Raw genomic sequence first — 15,677 nt, forward strand, 5'->3', positions numbered from 1 at the left:
TGAACAGTAACTCTTATTAAAATGAAACCATAAAAGGTCTCTCCTTTTAAGCCAAAAAATGTATTTGGAAATGGAGCAGTCATTTAATGAGGGGACCTTAAAATCCAGAAACACCAGCCAAAGCAATCAAAATGGAACCCAGACAGATATTTGCCTAGGGGCCCTTTGATTTCCTCTGCAGTGGAATTTGCCTGCACCACCTACTGGTGGCGTCTTGAAACTACAGACTTTCCAGATGAGGCTTCTCCGTGAGTAGGACAGGACACCAGAGACAGGGGGGGAGCAAAGGGAGGTAAATAGTAATTTTGCAATTGTTTAGATTACTTCAAATTGAGATGTTTGTAAATAAGAAGTTAGAGTCTGGGGATTCTGTTTGGTCTTGTGTTTGGCATAAATATAGTTTTATTCAAACCCGTCACAGAAGCATCCTGCAAAGGAGAACACGGGATCTGGCTGTGACGGAGCTGGAGTTGACTTCCCAATGGCAGCATTTGGAAATGCCTTTTCTGGGTAGAACGTCCAGGCCATTTTCAATTTGCCCTTTGTCCTTTCCCAGAAACTAGAGAGGTGAATGTAACCAACCCACTGAAGTTGATCCTTTTGCCATTAACCTCACCTCTGTTTACTATGAGGGAAGAGCGACTTGCATGCATACAGACCTTTTCCAGAAATCCTCAGTGAGGCAGGAGAAGAGAGAGGCCCAAATCAGGGCAGCTGTGCCACATTGCATTTTGAGATTTTGTTTGGAATCATTTTTCCACCAAGAAAGGCAGGGAAGGGCCATGTAAATTTCCTGCTTTTTGGGGGGTGGAGTGGGGGTGGGGGGTTAATGACCTGCCCAGGTCAGAAGTGCTCTGAGCCTGTCAGTGAGACCAGCAGGAGGGTGTCACTAGGACTAGAAGTAGTGGGGAGCCAAGTGACAGACATCCACTAAGCACTTCTAAGTACCAGGCCTTGTGCTGGCTCCTGGGGAGGCAGAGAAGCCCAGGACCTGACCTTGTCCTTGAGAAGAGGAGAGTTCAGCAGACAAGACAAGCTCATGTTAAATAAGTGTACAATAGTGAAACACATGATGGATCTGGTCAGACAGTCGGGCTTTTGTGGAATATTGGAGAAGGAAGAATGAATGTGTGGAGTGGGCATAGTTCCTGACCTCTGAGATGCACTCTTTCTGTGTTGCATCTATGTACACAGATCCTCTAAGGTATTTGCAAAAGTGGGAGGTTGGGTACTCTGTATCACCCTGTCACATTGTGCAGGGTAGAGGTCAGGAGCACTGTTTCAGGTATCAGATAGCCCACATTTGAAACCACCAGCACTTACCAGCTATGTGACCTTGCTCAAGTTATTGAACTTTGATACAGTCTTGTGGATTCAGTCAACAAACTTTTACTGAGTACCTAGTGTACAAACTCTGGAGGTATTCCAGTGGCCAAAGTAGATAGGTTAGAGAGATTGAGGGGGCCTCGAGCCACAAGGATGTGCAGAGATAGGTGAACAGGGCAGGAAGCACAGGAGCACATCTCAGCAAAGCTGCCTTCTTGAGCTGGCCTGAAGAGCGTCTAGTTATCAGCCAAATCTCTGCCTGGAATGGGAGGCCCCGGGTAAAGGTCCCGGTGGGGATGTGTGTGTAGTATCTTCCTGGCCTTCTCCTGTGCCTGCAGCAGGAGCCTACGCTGGAGTGCTGGTGGGAGTCTGCATGCCTGGTTAGAGGGGCATGCCAAAGAGCTTTCCATAATTGCTTCCTTTCTTTTAATTTCTGGTATATTTATTAGTTTTAAAAGCCCCTTGGCAACCCAGGAAATTCCGCTTCCCTCTGCAGCTCATTTATATCTTCCTTGGGCCCTGCCCAGACACAACACTTATTTGGTTGTTCATGGGGGCTCTTGTAAAATCTGAGGCCCTGGTGGGTGCATATCAGGCTTGAGAGTGGGAGATGGAAAAGCGTAGAAGGGGAGGAGAAGAGGGGCATCTGGACACAGAGATTGCCTGGAATGCCACCTTTACTGCTCACCTGGTTTGTCCTCCATGTGTGAGCACCTCTTCCCCCGGAAGGGTCTGGAGGGTCAGAGGTGATGAAATGATGGTCTTCACAACTGTGATGGCCCCTGGCAAAGAAACTATAATGCATTGAAATCCCCTCCAAAGACCAAAAGTGAAAGAAATGGGTTCAAACTATAGCGTAAGTGTGCTAGAGTAGACATGAGCAAGTTTTTTCTGAAAGAGGTAAAATGCCTTTTTTGCTTATTCACAATAATGTTATTATTCACATTATTATTCACAATAATGTTTTATAAATATGAGTGATTCTCACCTGATTGGGACATGATAACATAAGTGTGGTCCTTTCTACCAGGCATTGGAATGAACTAAGCATCCAGTATGCTTAATTGGTGTTCATATAATTAATATTTTTTAATTCTTTGACTCCACAAATGCCTTTAATACCTAGAGTCTTTCAGAGTTGACCTTTAGAATAGCTTGCTTTGGCTTATCAGTTACTCTTCCCATGTGTGTACTTTATTTTCCAGATTATATACCTGTAATTTTCATTCACTTCCCTACCAGAGCCTAAAATAGTGCCTGAATGTAGCAATAAATGTTTAATGAATGACTTCCAAAAAGCTTCCAAATTCTGCCGGTGTCTATACTACCTTATAACTTACCATTTTCCTTGATGTGACAGGAAACTCTTGTTCTTTATTATTCTCTTATTATTCCTTATAATAAGTCTAATAGCAAGTCTTCTTTTGTACTAATATATTAATTTAACTATTTATTAACTTTCTATTAATATGAGCCAGCCAATATCAGGTGCTAGTAATTCAAATTAATAGGAGACATAGACAGGAAAGAATGAAATGATGTCTTTTGTAGGAAGTTGTGTGGAACTGGAGGCCATTACCCTAATTGAAGTAACTCAGGAACAGAAAAACAAATTCTGCATTTTCTTATTTACAGGTGGGACCTAAACTATGGCTAATCAAGGACACACAGAATGATATAAGGGGCATTGGAGATTCAAAAGGTGGGGTTCAAAAGGAAAAACAACCCTGACCATGTAAGAGAGGTATTCCCCATCCATGTGGGGACATCGACACTCAAACTAATATCAAGAGGCAGTTTTTGTATAATTTAAAATGAAATGTCAGTTGATAATACATTATGAAGCATATATATTCATAGTGTAGTCAGGGTGCTCTTTGCTGCATTAAAGTGTGAGTTCCATAGAGGATGTATTTGAGCTGAATCTTGAAGATCAGGAAGAGTTAGCTGGAACGACGTTGGTGGTGGTGGTACTGGGAGGAGAAATGTTCTAGGCAGAAGGAAGAGCACAGTCTGTAGCATAAGCACGAACGTGGCCATGCTTGAGGAGTCCTGGGCAGGGGGCCGGTGAGGGAGATGAAGTTAGAGACACAGATGGGCAAAAGCACAAAGGCTGTAAGTGTCTCAGGAAGGAAGCATCCAGGCAGCCAGGGAGTGCCCTGACGAGGTGTGGGAAGACCCATCTGGCAGTGGAGAGTAGAGGGAGGTGGGTGGGTGGGCAGGAGGCTGACTGGGGTCATCATGGCCAGTCTGGTGTGCTGCGGGTGGGACTCACTGGGGTGGGGAAGGTTCCTTCTGTGTATGCTGTTGGAGCACTTCACAGAGTTTGAAGAGCTGAGAGGCCAAGGACGGGGGCAGGCCATCGGGCAGAGCCAGCTGTCAGTTAAAATGGTTTTGCTAGTTAGTATGTAATATGTCACCTCAACATGAAGTGTCTTTGGCAGCTGTGGAGACTGTAGACGCATGGTCGGTTGGTCACACTGACCCAGAAAAGTAGCTGAGGCAACTTTTAACCACTGATCAATCAGGAACCCAGGAGGAGGTGAGTGGGGTGGTCTCATCTAAGTGCACACTTAGTACTTGGTATGTCACACTGCCCCGGTTGTGAGAGCACTGCTCCTGCCCGAGTTCAGTGTTATGCTTGACCCAGGGAAGGGGTTCATTTGTCATTTGCTTCCAGCTTTACCCTCCTTCCTAGCTCTCCTTCCCCCGTGTCTTCTGCGGCCTGGATCATTATGAGACGGCCTCTTGCTAACCGGCTCTCCCTGAGTGCTCCTGGGAGTCTTTCTCCCAACCCCCAGTTTGCCCTTCGGTCCCCCTTTTAATGAGATTCTTTGGCTCCTTGAAGCCTAGACAGTAAACATCCTTAAGCCCTTAGTAACCTCCCTGAATGGATTCTCGATTGTTAGGAATCCTCCAATGCGACCAAGCTGATGTAAGGATGGTCATACTTATCATTTACTCATTGCAGTGGGTCAGGCACTGTGTTCGATCCATTATGGTTGTTCTGTGATTTGAGTCCAGGGACCACCCCGGCCCCCGTGGGTTGACATTACTTCCATTTTGCAGGTGAAACTCTGAGAAGTGGTGCACCTGGCCAAGGCCACACAGCTAGAAAGTGACACATCTGAAGCAGGACAGCAGTGTGGTTCTTAGCCCACACTCCTGACCTCTCAGCACGTGTCCTCTGTCCGTATCTCTATTGCTGGCTGTAGGGTTTTTTTCATTGTTTTCTTTTTGTGATCACATTGTTTCCTTGTCTGGGTGACTGGGTTTTTCCTTCCTCTCTCATATGGGTACAGTCTTGCTAAGAAAACAGGAGGATGGAAAGGATGTCACATGCCAGAGTAGTCAGGAAAATGAGGCTACTCAACAATTATCATAAGAATGGATGACTTAGGGAGAAGACAAGATGGCGGACTGAAGCCAGCTTTCAACAAAGGCTCCCGTCCAGAAGGAGAGTTAAGGGACAGGAATTTAGTAAGTATCCTGGTGGACTTGAGCCTCACCAAGAGAGAAGGCTGAAGAACGCACATCAACACCGCTGAGGCAAGTTGTGATCACAAGGACGCAAACAAAAGGTACAAAATCCACCACCAAGCGGACGGGAGTCCCCCTCCCCCATGAGACCGGCTCATGAGCCCCACAATTGAACAAGCGGGCAGAAATTAAAGGCTCTCCCACTACACTCCACGGGAGAGACCTTCTAAAAACTGGACCTACCTCCCCTACTGGGGTGCTGTGGCATTCTCCTGCCGGACATAGGGCTGAATAAAACTTTGGGAATCCTTTGCCGGCAACCCTGAATCCCCGGCGCTCCCCTCCCGCCCACTGAGGTCTGGAGGCCTGTCCCCCAGGACTTCGGATCCTTGGGTGATTTCTCAAGGGGAGTGGACAGTCCCCGAGTTGCGACTGGTCAGCATTGACTCTGAGGCGCGCAAGTGAGGAGAGGGCACCGGGCTGAGTCACGCCTCGCGGCACTTCCCTGCGGTGCAGTGCAGCAACCCTCCCCGGGCATACGGGGCCCAAGACTGAATAAGACTCTAGCTTCCCCGCTGAGAGCTGAGAACCCCTACTCTCACTCGGGGTCTGAGGGCCTATCCCCCAGGAGTTCGGCTCCTTGGGTGATTTCTCGAGGGGAGTGAACAGTGCCTGAGCTGCGTCAGGTCAGCGCTGACTCTGGGATACGTGAGCGAGGAGAGGGCACTCTGCTGAGGGGAAATCAAGCCTTGGCGGCACTTCCCTGCGGTGCAGTGCAGGAGCCCTCCCCGGACCGTAGTATTGCATAAAACTGAATGAAACTCTAGCTTCCCCCCCCACTCCCAATCGGGGTCTGGGGGCCCATCACCCAAGAGTTCTGATTCTTGGGGGATCTCTTAAGGGGTGTGGACCCAGCACAAACTGCGGCCACTCAGTGCTGACTCTGGGGCACGGGACAGAGGAGAAAAGGGTCGCCTGAGTACCCACACCAGAGCAGCAGTTCCCTGGAGGTAGATCAACAGCCGTTTTTTCTTTAACGGCAGAACGCTCACTTCTGGATATTCTGAGGCCACACCCCCTGTCTCCCTGGGCAACCAGAGGAGGCCACCGGTGACACGGCTCACAAACCCGGGAAGCTTCCAGGGCGGGGCCGACCCAGAGAGGTGTTCAGACGCAATTCTCCAGCAGCAAAGACGTTTGAACTCAAAACAGCCCGTCTTCTGTAGGCAACGACAGGAACAGAGACAGAACCTCACAAAGTTGTCTGTTCTGTTCTGTTCTGTTAGCAGCATCCATCAGGGACGGGGCTAAGCCTGAGTGAACACCTCCTTCCCATCACCTGCATCAAACACTTAAAGATGTCAGGCCCCATCTCCTCCTGCTAGATAGCGGCAGTCTGCGGGGGCCTGGCAGACTTCCTTGCGATTCAGGCAGGTGCAAACCCCTGGAGTGTCTGTTCACTGCAGGCAACTGGGTTAGCCATCTGCAGAGATACCAGTGACTGGGTCCGACGGAGGGGCAAAGTGGGGAAGGAGACGTCAACCTTCCCAGACTGCTCTGTTTGCTGGGTGGCTCCTCCTGACTCCACGCTGCACTGGGGTGAGCTGTGTCAGAGGAGTCACCAGGCCCCTGTGATCCAGTTCCCAGAGACCTCTTGAACCCTTCCACCCGAGACAAGTGCCGATTGAGACAGTTGATTCGGACCTTTTGAACTGGGCTAATACACTGAGGACTTTTCAGGCGGTGCCCTGGGTGTGCGATTGTAGGAAGGTTTGATTCTCCTTTTCCAACTGGGGCCAGAGGTGGGCAGGCGGGGTGACTTAATTGCTGATTTTTCCACACAGCTGAGACTTCAAGCCAGAGTAGAAGTTGCAATAGGATCGAACAGAAACCAGCTGAAAACAAGACAGAACCACTTTGCTCCACCACACCAGACAGGGCCCCAGTTTCTCAGGCCACAACACTGTACGGGCCCTCGATAAAACCCCAGGGGAAAAACCAAAGGGAGTAAACCATGGGGCGGAATCAGCAGAAAAACTCTGGTAACATGAATAACCAGAATAGATCAACCCCCCCAAGAAAAGATACGGCAGATGTGATTGAAGATCCCATTCATAAACAACTGGCTGAGATGTCAGAAGTCGAATTCAGAATTTGGTTTGCAGACAAGATTAATAAAATGGAATTAGGAATTCGAGGAGAAATTCAAAAATTGTCTCAAGAATTTAACGAATTTAAAGACAAAACCACCAAAGACTTAGACACACTGAAACAAGAACTTACAGCCCTCAAAGATATGAAAAATACAGTAGAATCCCTCAGTAACAGAATGGAGCAAGCAGAAGAAAGGATTTCTGACATTGAAGATAAAGTCTTCGAACGCTCCCAATCTCTCAAAGAGGAAGAGAAATGGAGAGCAAAAACGGATCACTCACTCAGAGAACTCTCAGATAATTCGAAAAAAAAAAACAACATAAGGGTTATAGGAATTTCGGAGAACGATGAAGTAGCTGCCAAGGGCACAGAGGCCCTTCTACATGAAATTATGAAAGAAAATTTTCCAGACATGCCTAGAGAATCTGAAATTCAGATAGCAGACAGCTTCAGAACCCCAGCACGATTCAACCCCAAAAAGCCATCTCCCAGACATATCATAATTAGCTTCACTAAAGTTAACATGAAAGAGAAGATTCTCAAAGCAGCCCAGCGAAAGAAAACTATAACGTACAAAGGTAAGAATATTAGAATAACTGCAGATCTCTCTGCTGAAACTTTTCAAGCAAGAAGAGGCTGGTCATCAACTTTTAATCTCCTAAAGCAAAAAAACTTTCAACCCAGGATCTTGTATCCAGCTAAACTGAGTTTCATCTATGATGGAGAAATTAAATACTTCAATGACATTCATATGTTGAAAAAATTTGCCATAAGTAAACCAGCTCTTCAGGATGTTCTCAGACCTATCCTCCACAATGACCAACCCAATCCTCTACCACAAAAGTAAACTCACTCAGAAACTTCAGATCAAACTCCAACTTCCACACTGGCGAAAGGATTAAAAACGTCCACTGGACCTTTGAAAAACTCGATACCCAAAATTCCACCAGACTTATCAATACTCTCCATCAATGTGAATGGCTTAAACTGTCCTCTAAAGAGGCATAGGTTAGCTGACTGGATACAAAAACTCAAGCCAGATATTTGTTGCATACAAGAGTCACATCTCAACTTAAAAGACAAATACAGACTCAGGGTGAAAGGATGGTCATCCATATTTCAGGCAAATGGTAATCAGAAAAAAGCAGGTGTTGCAATTTTATTTGCAGATACAGTAGGCTTTAAACCATCAAAAGTAAGGAAGGACAAGAATGGTCACTTCATATTTGTTAAGGGTAATACTCAATATGACGAGATCTCAATTATTAATATCTATGCACCCAACCAGAATGCACCTCAATTTATAAGAGAAACTCTAACAGACATGAGTAACTTGATTTCCTCCAGCTCCATAATCGTTGGAGATTTCAACACTCCCTTGGCAGTGTTGGATCGATCCTCCAGAAAGAAGCTGAGCAAAGAAATCTTAGATTTAAACCTAACCATCCAATATTTAGATTTAGTAGACATCTACAGAACATTTCATCCCAACAAAACTGAATACACATACTTCTCATCAGCCCACGGAACTTACTCCAAAATTGATCACATTTTAGGTCACAAGTCTAACCTCAGTAAATTTAAAGGAATAGAAATTATTCCATGCATCTTCTCGGACCATCATGGAATAAAACTTGAATTGAGTAACAACAGGAATCTGCATACCCATACAAAAACGTGGAAGTTAAATAACCTTATGCTGAATGATAGCTGGGTCAGAGATGAGATTAAGAAAGAAATCACCAATTTTTTGGAACAAAATGACAATGAAGACACAAACTATCAGAACCTCTGGGACACTGCAAAGGCAGTTCTAAGAGGGAAATTTATAGCACTGCAAGCCTTCCTCAAGAGAACGGAAAGAGAGGAAGTTAACAACTTAATGGGACATCTCACGCAACTGGAAAAGGAAGAACATTCCAACTCCAAACCCAGTAGAAGAAAAGAAATAACCAAAATTAGAGCAGAATTAAATGAAATTGAAAACAAAAGAATAATACAACAGATCAATAAATCAAAAAGCTGGTTTTTTGAAAAGGTCAATAAAATAGATAAACCTCTGGCCAACCTAATCAGGAAAAAAAGAGTAAAATCTCTAATATCATCAATCAGAAACAACAAAGACGAAATAACCACAGACTCATCAGAAATCCAAAAAATCCTTAATGAATATTACTAGAAACTTTATTCTCAGAAATATGAAAATCTGAAGGAAATAGACCGATACTTGGAAGCACGCCACCTTCCAAGACTTAACCAGAATCAAGTGGAAATGATGAACAGACCCATATCAAGTTCAGAAATAGCATCAACTATACAAAACCTCCCTAAAAAGAAAAGCCCGGGACCAGATGGTTTCACGTCAGAATTCTACCAAACCTTTAAAGAGGAATTAGTACCTATATTACTCAACCTGTTCCAAAATGTAGAAAAAGAAGGAAGACTACCCAACACGTTCTATGAAGCAAATATCACCCTGATCCCCAAACCAGGAAAAGACCCAACAAGAAAAGAAAATTATAGACCAATATCACTAATGAATATAGATGCAAAAATATTCAACAAGATCCTAACAAACAGAATCCAACAACACATCAAACAAATTATACATCATGACCAAGTTGGTTTTATCCCAGAGTCTCAAGGCTGGTTCAATATACGTAAATCTATAAATGTAATTCAGCACATAAACAAATTAAAAAACAAAGACCATATGATTCTCTCAATTGATGCAGAAAAAGCTTTTGATAATATCCAGCATCCCTTCATGATCAGAACACTCAAGAAAATTGGTCTAGAAGGGACTTTTCTTAAACTGATAGAGGCTATCTACAGCAAACCCACAGCCAATATCATATTGAATGGAGTTAAATTGGAATCATTTCCACTCAGATCAGGAACCAGACAAGGCTGCCCATTGTCTCCATTGCTTTTCAACATTGTAATGGAAGTTTTAGCCACCGCAATTAGGGAAGAAAAGGCGATCAAGGGTATCCATATAGGGTCAGAAGAGATCAAACTCTCGCTCTTCGCAGATGATATGATTGTGTATCTGGAAAACACTAGGGACTCTACCATAAAACTCCTAGAAGTGATCAAGGAATACAGCAGCGTCTCAGGTTACAAAATCAACATTCATAAATCGGTAGCCTTTATATACACCAACAACAGTCAAATTGAAAAAGCAGTTAAGGACTCTATCCCATTCACAGTAGTGCCAAAGAAGATGAAATATTTGGGAATTTACCTAACAAAAGACGTGAAAGATCTCTATAAAGAGAACTATGAAACTCTAAGAAAAGAAATAGCTGAAAATGTTAACAAATGGAAAAACATACCATGCTCATGGCTAGGAAGAATCAACATTATCAAAATGTCCATACTACCCAAAGCAATATATAATTTCAACGCACTCCCTATTAAAGCTCCACTGTCATATTTTAAAGATCTTGAAAAAACATTACTTCGTTTTATATGGAATCAGAAAAAACCTCGAAAAGCCAAGACATTACTCAGAAATAAAAACAAAACAGGAGGAATCACACTACCAGACCTCAGACTTTACTACAAATCGATAGTGATCAAAACAGCATGGTATTGGCACAAAAACAGAGAAGTAGATATCTGGAATAGAATAGAGAACCAAGAGATGAATCCAGCTACTTACCGCTATTTGATTTTTGACAAGCCAATTAAAAACATTCAGTGGGGAAAAGATTCCCTATTTAACAAATGGTGCTGGGTGAACTGGCTGGCAACCTGCAGAAGACTGAAATTGGACCCACACCTTTCACCATTAACTAAGATAGACTCTCATTGGATTAAAGATTTAAACTTAAGACATGAAACCATAAAAATACTAGAGGAGAATGCAGGGAAAACCCTTGAAGAAATTGGTCTGGGTGAGTATTTCATGAGGAGAACCCCCTGGGCAATTGAAGCAGCTTCAAAAATACACTACTGGGACTTGATCAAACTAAAAAGCTTCTGCACAGCTAAGAACACAGTAAGCAGAGCAAGCAGACAGCCCTCAGAATGGGAAAAGATATTTGCAGGGTATAACTCTGACAAAGGTTTAATAACCAGAATCCATAGAGAACTCAAACGCATCAGCAAGAAAAAAACAAGGGATCCCATCGCAGGCTGGGCAAGGGATTTGAAGAGAAACTTCTCTGAAGAAGACAGGCGCACGGCCTTCAGACATATGAAAAAATGCTCATCATCTTTAATCATCAGAGAAATGCAAATCAAAACTACTTTGAGATATCATCTAACTCCAATGAGACTAGCCTATATCACAAAATCTCAAGACCAGAGATGTTGGCGTGGATGCGGAGAAAAGGGAACACTTCTGCACTGCTGGTGGGAATGCAAATTAATACATTCCTTTTGGAAAGATATATGGAGAACACTCAGAGATCTAAAAATAGATCTGCCATTCAATCCTGTAATTCCTCTGCTGGGCATATACCCAGAAGACCAAAAATCACAACATAACAAAGATATTTGTACCAGAATGTTTATTGCAGCCCAATTCATAATAGCTAAGTCATGGAAAAAGCCCAAGTGCCCATCGATCCACGAATAGATTAATAAATTGTGGTATATGTATACCATGGAATACTATGCAGCCTTAAAGAAAGATGGAGACTTTACCTCTTTCATGTTTACATGGATGGAGCTGGAACATATTCTTCTTAGTAAAGTATCCCAAGAATGGAAGAAAAAATACCCAATGTACACAGCCCTACTATGAAACTAATTTGGGACTCTCACATGAAAGCTATAACCCAGCTACAACTTAACAATAGGGGGAAGTGGGAAAGTGGGGGGTGGGTAGAGGGTGGGGAATCAGTGGGATCACACCTGTGGTGCATATTACAGGGGTATTTGCGAAACTTGGTAAATGTAGAATGTAAATGTTTTGGCACAGTAACTGAGATAACGCCGGAAAGGCTATGTTAACCACTGTGATAAAAATGTGTCAAATGGTTTATGAAGAGAGTGTATGATGCCCCATGATCATATCAATGTATACAGTTATGATTTAATAAAAAAAATTAAAAAAAAAAAAGAATGGATGACTTAGACTAGCGAACAATACAGTCAAGATGGCTAAAGGTGACCCCAAGAAACCAAAGGGCAAGATGTCTGCCTATGCCTTCTTTGTGCAGACATGCAGAGAAGAACATAAGAAGAAAAACCCAGAGGTCCCTGTAAATTTTGCAGAATTTTCCAAGAAGTGCTCTGAAAGGTGGAAGGCAATGTCTGGGAAAGAGAAGTCTAAATTTGATGAAATGGCAAAGGCTGATAAAGTCCGCTATGATCGGGAAATGAAGGATTATGGACCAGCTAAAGGAGGAAAGAAGAAGAAGGACCCTAATGCCCCCAAGAGGCCACCGTCTGGATTTTTCCTCTTCTGTTCAGAATTCCACCCCAAGATCAAGTCTACAAATCCTGGTATCTCTATTGGAGATGTGGCAAAAAAGCTGGGTGAGATGTGGAATAACTTAAGTGACAGTGAAAAGCAGCCTTATATCACTAAGGCAGCCAAGCTGAAGAAGAAGTATGAGAAGGATGTAGCTGACTGTAAGTCTAAAGGAATGTTTGATGGTGCAAAGGGTCCCACTAAAGTTGCCAGGAAAAAGGTGGAAGAGGAAGATGAAGAAGACGAGGAAGAAGAAGAAGAGGAGGAGGAGGAGGAGGATGAATAAAAAACTGTTTATGTGTCAAAAAAAAAAAAAAGAATGGATGACTTGTGCCCTGTGCCTCAGTGAACGTGGAGAGATGAAAAGGGGTGGGGAAGAGGGAGATGCTGACAGATGGTGAGGGAGCACAATGCTTATCCATGCTCATAGGCTGGGACTGGGCCACTCTGCTCGAACGGTACCAGGAGGATGGAATTTCTCTTTTCCTCTGGCTACAGACAATGGCTGGAGCACTTCTATAGTAGTCCAGCCTCCTGGCCCACAAGACAGGTCACAGGCAGCAAAGACATTTGGCATTTAGGAAAAACGTCACCCTGAGGCTGGCTGTTGGGGTTTCACCCTCTGGACCCCAGGGAGTCTAAGACCAGTTGTGGCCCTGCCCTGGGGCAGGTGGGAGACTGGAGAGAATTGCTAGAGTCCAAAGGGGCACTGGTCTAGCTTTTCAAGGTCAACCCAAAGAAATATTTGGAGCTGCTTTCAGAATATCCTCACAGCTGCAGGCTGTCTAGGTTCTGTGTTTTCTTTTTTCTTATGAAGGGCTCAAAAACCCAAAGCAGATACGAAAGACCTCGTCTGAACTTACCTGGCTAGAGCAGAGATTTGACAGGCTCAGCTGCCAATACCCTGCCTCCAATACCCATTGGGGGGAGGTGTGTCTACTCAGGGTGGCTTCTAACCAACTGACCTTGGACATTAAGACATTAAAAAAAATTGTGTTAACAATCCTCATCTGAGCCTTTAATCTCTTGAAGCCCAAACTCTCCCCTTTTTTAAACTGGCCTCTAATAAACCTTTCCCTCTGAAAAAGAAAAAAAGAAAAACAAACAAAAAAAAAGAATATCCTCAGCTGGGACTGCTACCTCTTCCATTGGGTTCTCTGTCCCCAACCTCCTGCTTTGGCCTTTCTGCAGCCATATTACAAACTATCTCAATTCTCTGCCATAGAGCCCAGGAGTGATGGAGAGGGGAAGGGAAGACTGGGCTCTAAGGGACACAGAGTAGTTTCAGATTCCCCAGTCAGTCTGTGGTGCAACCAAAGAAAAATATCCATCTTCATGGGGTGAAAATTTGTCTTCCGCATACATGCCCCACTGCCTGAATTTCCACTATTATAGCTTTCCTTGCCTTTCATTATTCCACAATCCTCCAGGGAAAGAGAAAACTTTAACTGTCTAGTACCTTTATCAGGATCACTTCGTCACAAATCAAATAAATCCACAGAAATGGCTGTGGAAGCAGAGAAGAGCTCAGAAAGCCAACTTCGTCTTTGTAGCCATCTGGCCCTGGTCCTGCCTAGGGGTGGGGGGTGGGGGATGCTACCCTCTGTTAGTTTCTGGGAGAAAAATATCCATGAAATGAAGAAAGATGTCAGGTATGGGACAGCAAAGCAAACCACTCAATAATGAAACCAAGTGCGATTGTGTTTGCAAGCTCTCAAGAGTTATCCTCTGGGCCGACCCTCCATGCCGATGTTGTCATTTATTCCCGGGAGACCTGGAGCACAGCGCACGTGGGAGCTGCTGCCTCTCGAGCTGCCTTATTGACAACAGCATTTACCAGAGGCGTTTAAAGGCTGATTGTTTCATCCATGGCATGGTCTGGGCTTTGAGAAATCCCGGCTGCACCAGGAGGAGACCAGCAAATACAAACTATCGGCAGCATCAGAGATCTGTTGCTAGTGGACAAGTGCACTGGCTTGACTCACTAGTGCTATTATTATGGTTGTCATTTTAATTCTGCAGTAGACAACGGTTGTTGGAGAAGATGGTTCCTAAGAGGAAACACGAAGGGGAGAGAGATGCTGCTCAGGGGTGTTGGTGTAGAGGGCAGACGCCCAGGCGTGTATCTTCCTCGCTGTTGCTCAGCCTCACGGTGTACTTGCAGACTTTATCAGTGATGCTTGACAGCACAGTCATTCAGTTTGCATCTTTGTAAGGATCTTGGTCCTCTCCTCTGATCAGTTGAAATATGTAGAGATACACATTCCTGCATACATGAATGTCCCTCCACTCTGTGTACACATACACATCTGTAGTGTATGAGTCTGTATTTAATAGTTGGATATGAGTAGTTGTGTTGTAGCAGTCTAACCTTTACCGCACACACAAACACAAACACAAAAAAATTCACACACAAATAAGAAAAAGGAAGAAACAAAGAGAAAACTGCTAGAAGGCAGTTTTCTGTTTCATCAGTTCTTCTCGAAATAGACTTGCCTCCTTGCCCGGCAGTGTCTAAAGGAGACCATGTTACACAGGCGGCAATACAGGCAAAGGGTCAGCTGTTTGGGTCAAATCCAAACTTAACTTTGCAAAGCCTCAGCTTCTCCTTGTGAGGAAGGGGCAATACTTCTGGCTAAAACTGGGTTGTTGGGACGCTTTGGTAAAAGAGACAATCCTTTAACAAAGAACACAATCACTCCTATAATCATAACTAGAATTTGAAATGTATGTATTGCTCAGATGACAGTGTCTTTAAATTCACATGCAATTGAATTATATGGAATTCATATTTAATTCACATGGAAATGATGTGACCAGTATAGAGCCTAAAATGCTGTCGGACCAACCAACCACTGCAGACCCAGTGCTGTCGCAGCCATGGAATTGAGTTCTGCTCCTGAAGATTGGGTTCTGGTCACCGCTTGTTCTTTGGCCCAGGGCCAGCCAGTTCCCCTCTTGGAACCACAGTGAACACATCAAAGGGCTCTCCAATGCCCCTCCCAACCCTGACCTTCTGGGCCTGGCTACACCAGTCTCAGAGGACAGCGTGCTGCAAATTGGCTTGAAGAATGACGCTGACGTCATTACCATCTCCCCAGAACTGGACTTCCTAAGTTTGAGTGTATGTGTGGGAATATGCTCTGTTTTATTTACTCTTCCTAATGAGGCTGAACCGAGCTAGTGAGGGTATTAAAACATTATTAGTTTTAAAATTAGCTGGAGCTGCTAAGGAGAGTCCCTGCTTACTTTGTTTATGTGAAAAAGGAGCTTTCAAAGGCCAGGGTTG

General features: G+C 44.2%; 2 protein-coding genes across 8 annotated transcripts in view; both read left to right on the plus strand.

The window, feature by feature from the left end:
- The window catches only part of CACNA1C (calcium voltage-gated channel subunit alpha1 C), a 650,685-nt gene that overhangs the window by 230,785 nt on the left and 404,223 nt on the right, over window positions 1-15,677 (plus strand). The window lies entirely within an intron of this gene.
- On the plus strand, window positions 12,054-12,674 carry LOC128561362 (high mobility group protein B3-like). The gene has a single exon (XM_053555466.1). The coding sequence runs from the start codon at window positions 12,072-12,074 to the stop codon at window positions 12,672-12,674; it is 603 nt and encodes a 200-aa protein (XP_053411441.1). The 5' UTR covers window positions 12,054-12,071.

This window comes from Nycticebus coucang, chromosome 12 (assembly GCF_027406575.1).
Source record: "Nycticebus coucang isolate mNycCou1 chromosome 12, mNycCou1.pri, whole genome shotgun sequence".
In the NCBI taxonomy this organism is placed as follows: domain Eukaryota; kingdom Metazoa; phylum Chordata; class Mammalia; order Primates; family Lorisidae; genus Nycticebus; species Nycticebus coucang.

Excerpts from the sequence above, each read along its gene's own strand:
- LOC128561362 (XM_053555466.1), top strand. The coding sequence starts at position 12,072 with ATGGCTAAAGGTGACCCCAAGAAACCAAAGGGCAAGATGTCTGCCTAT.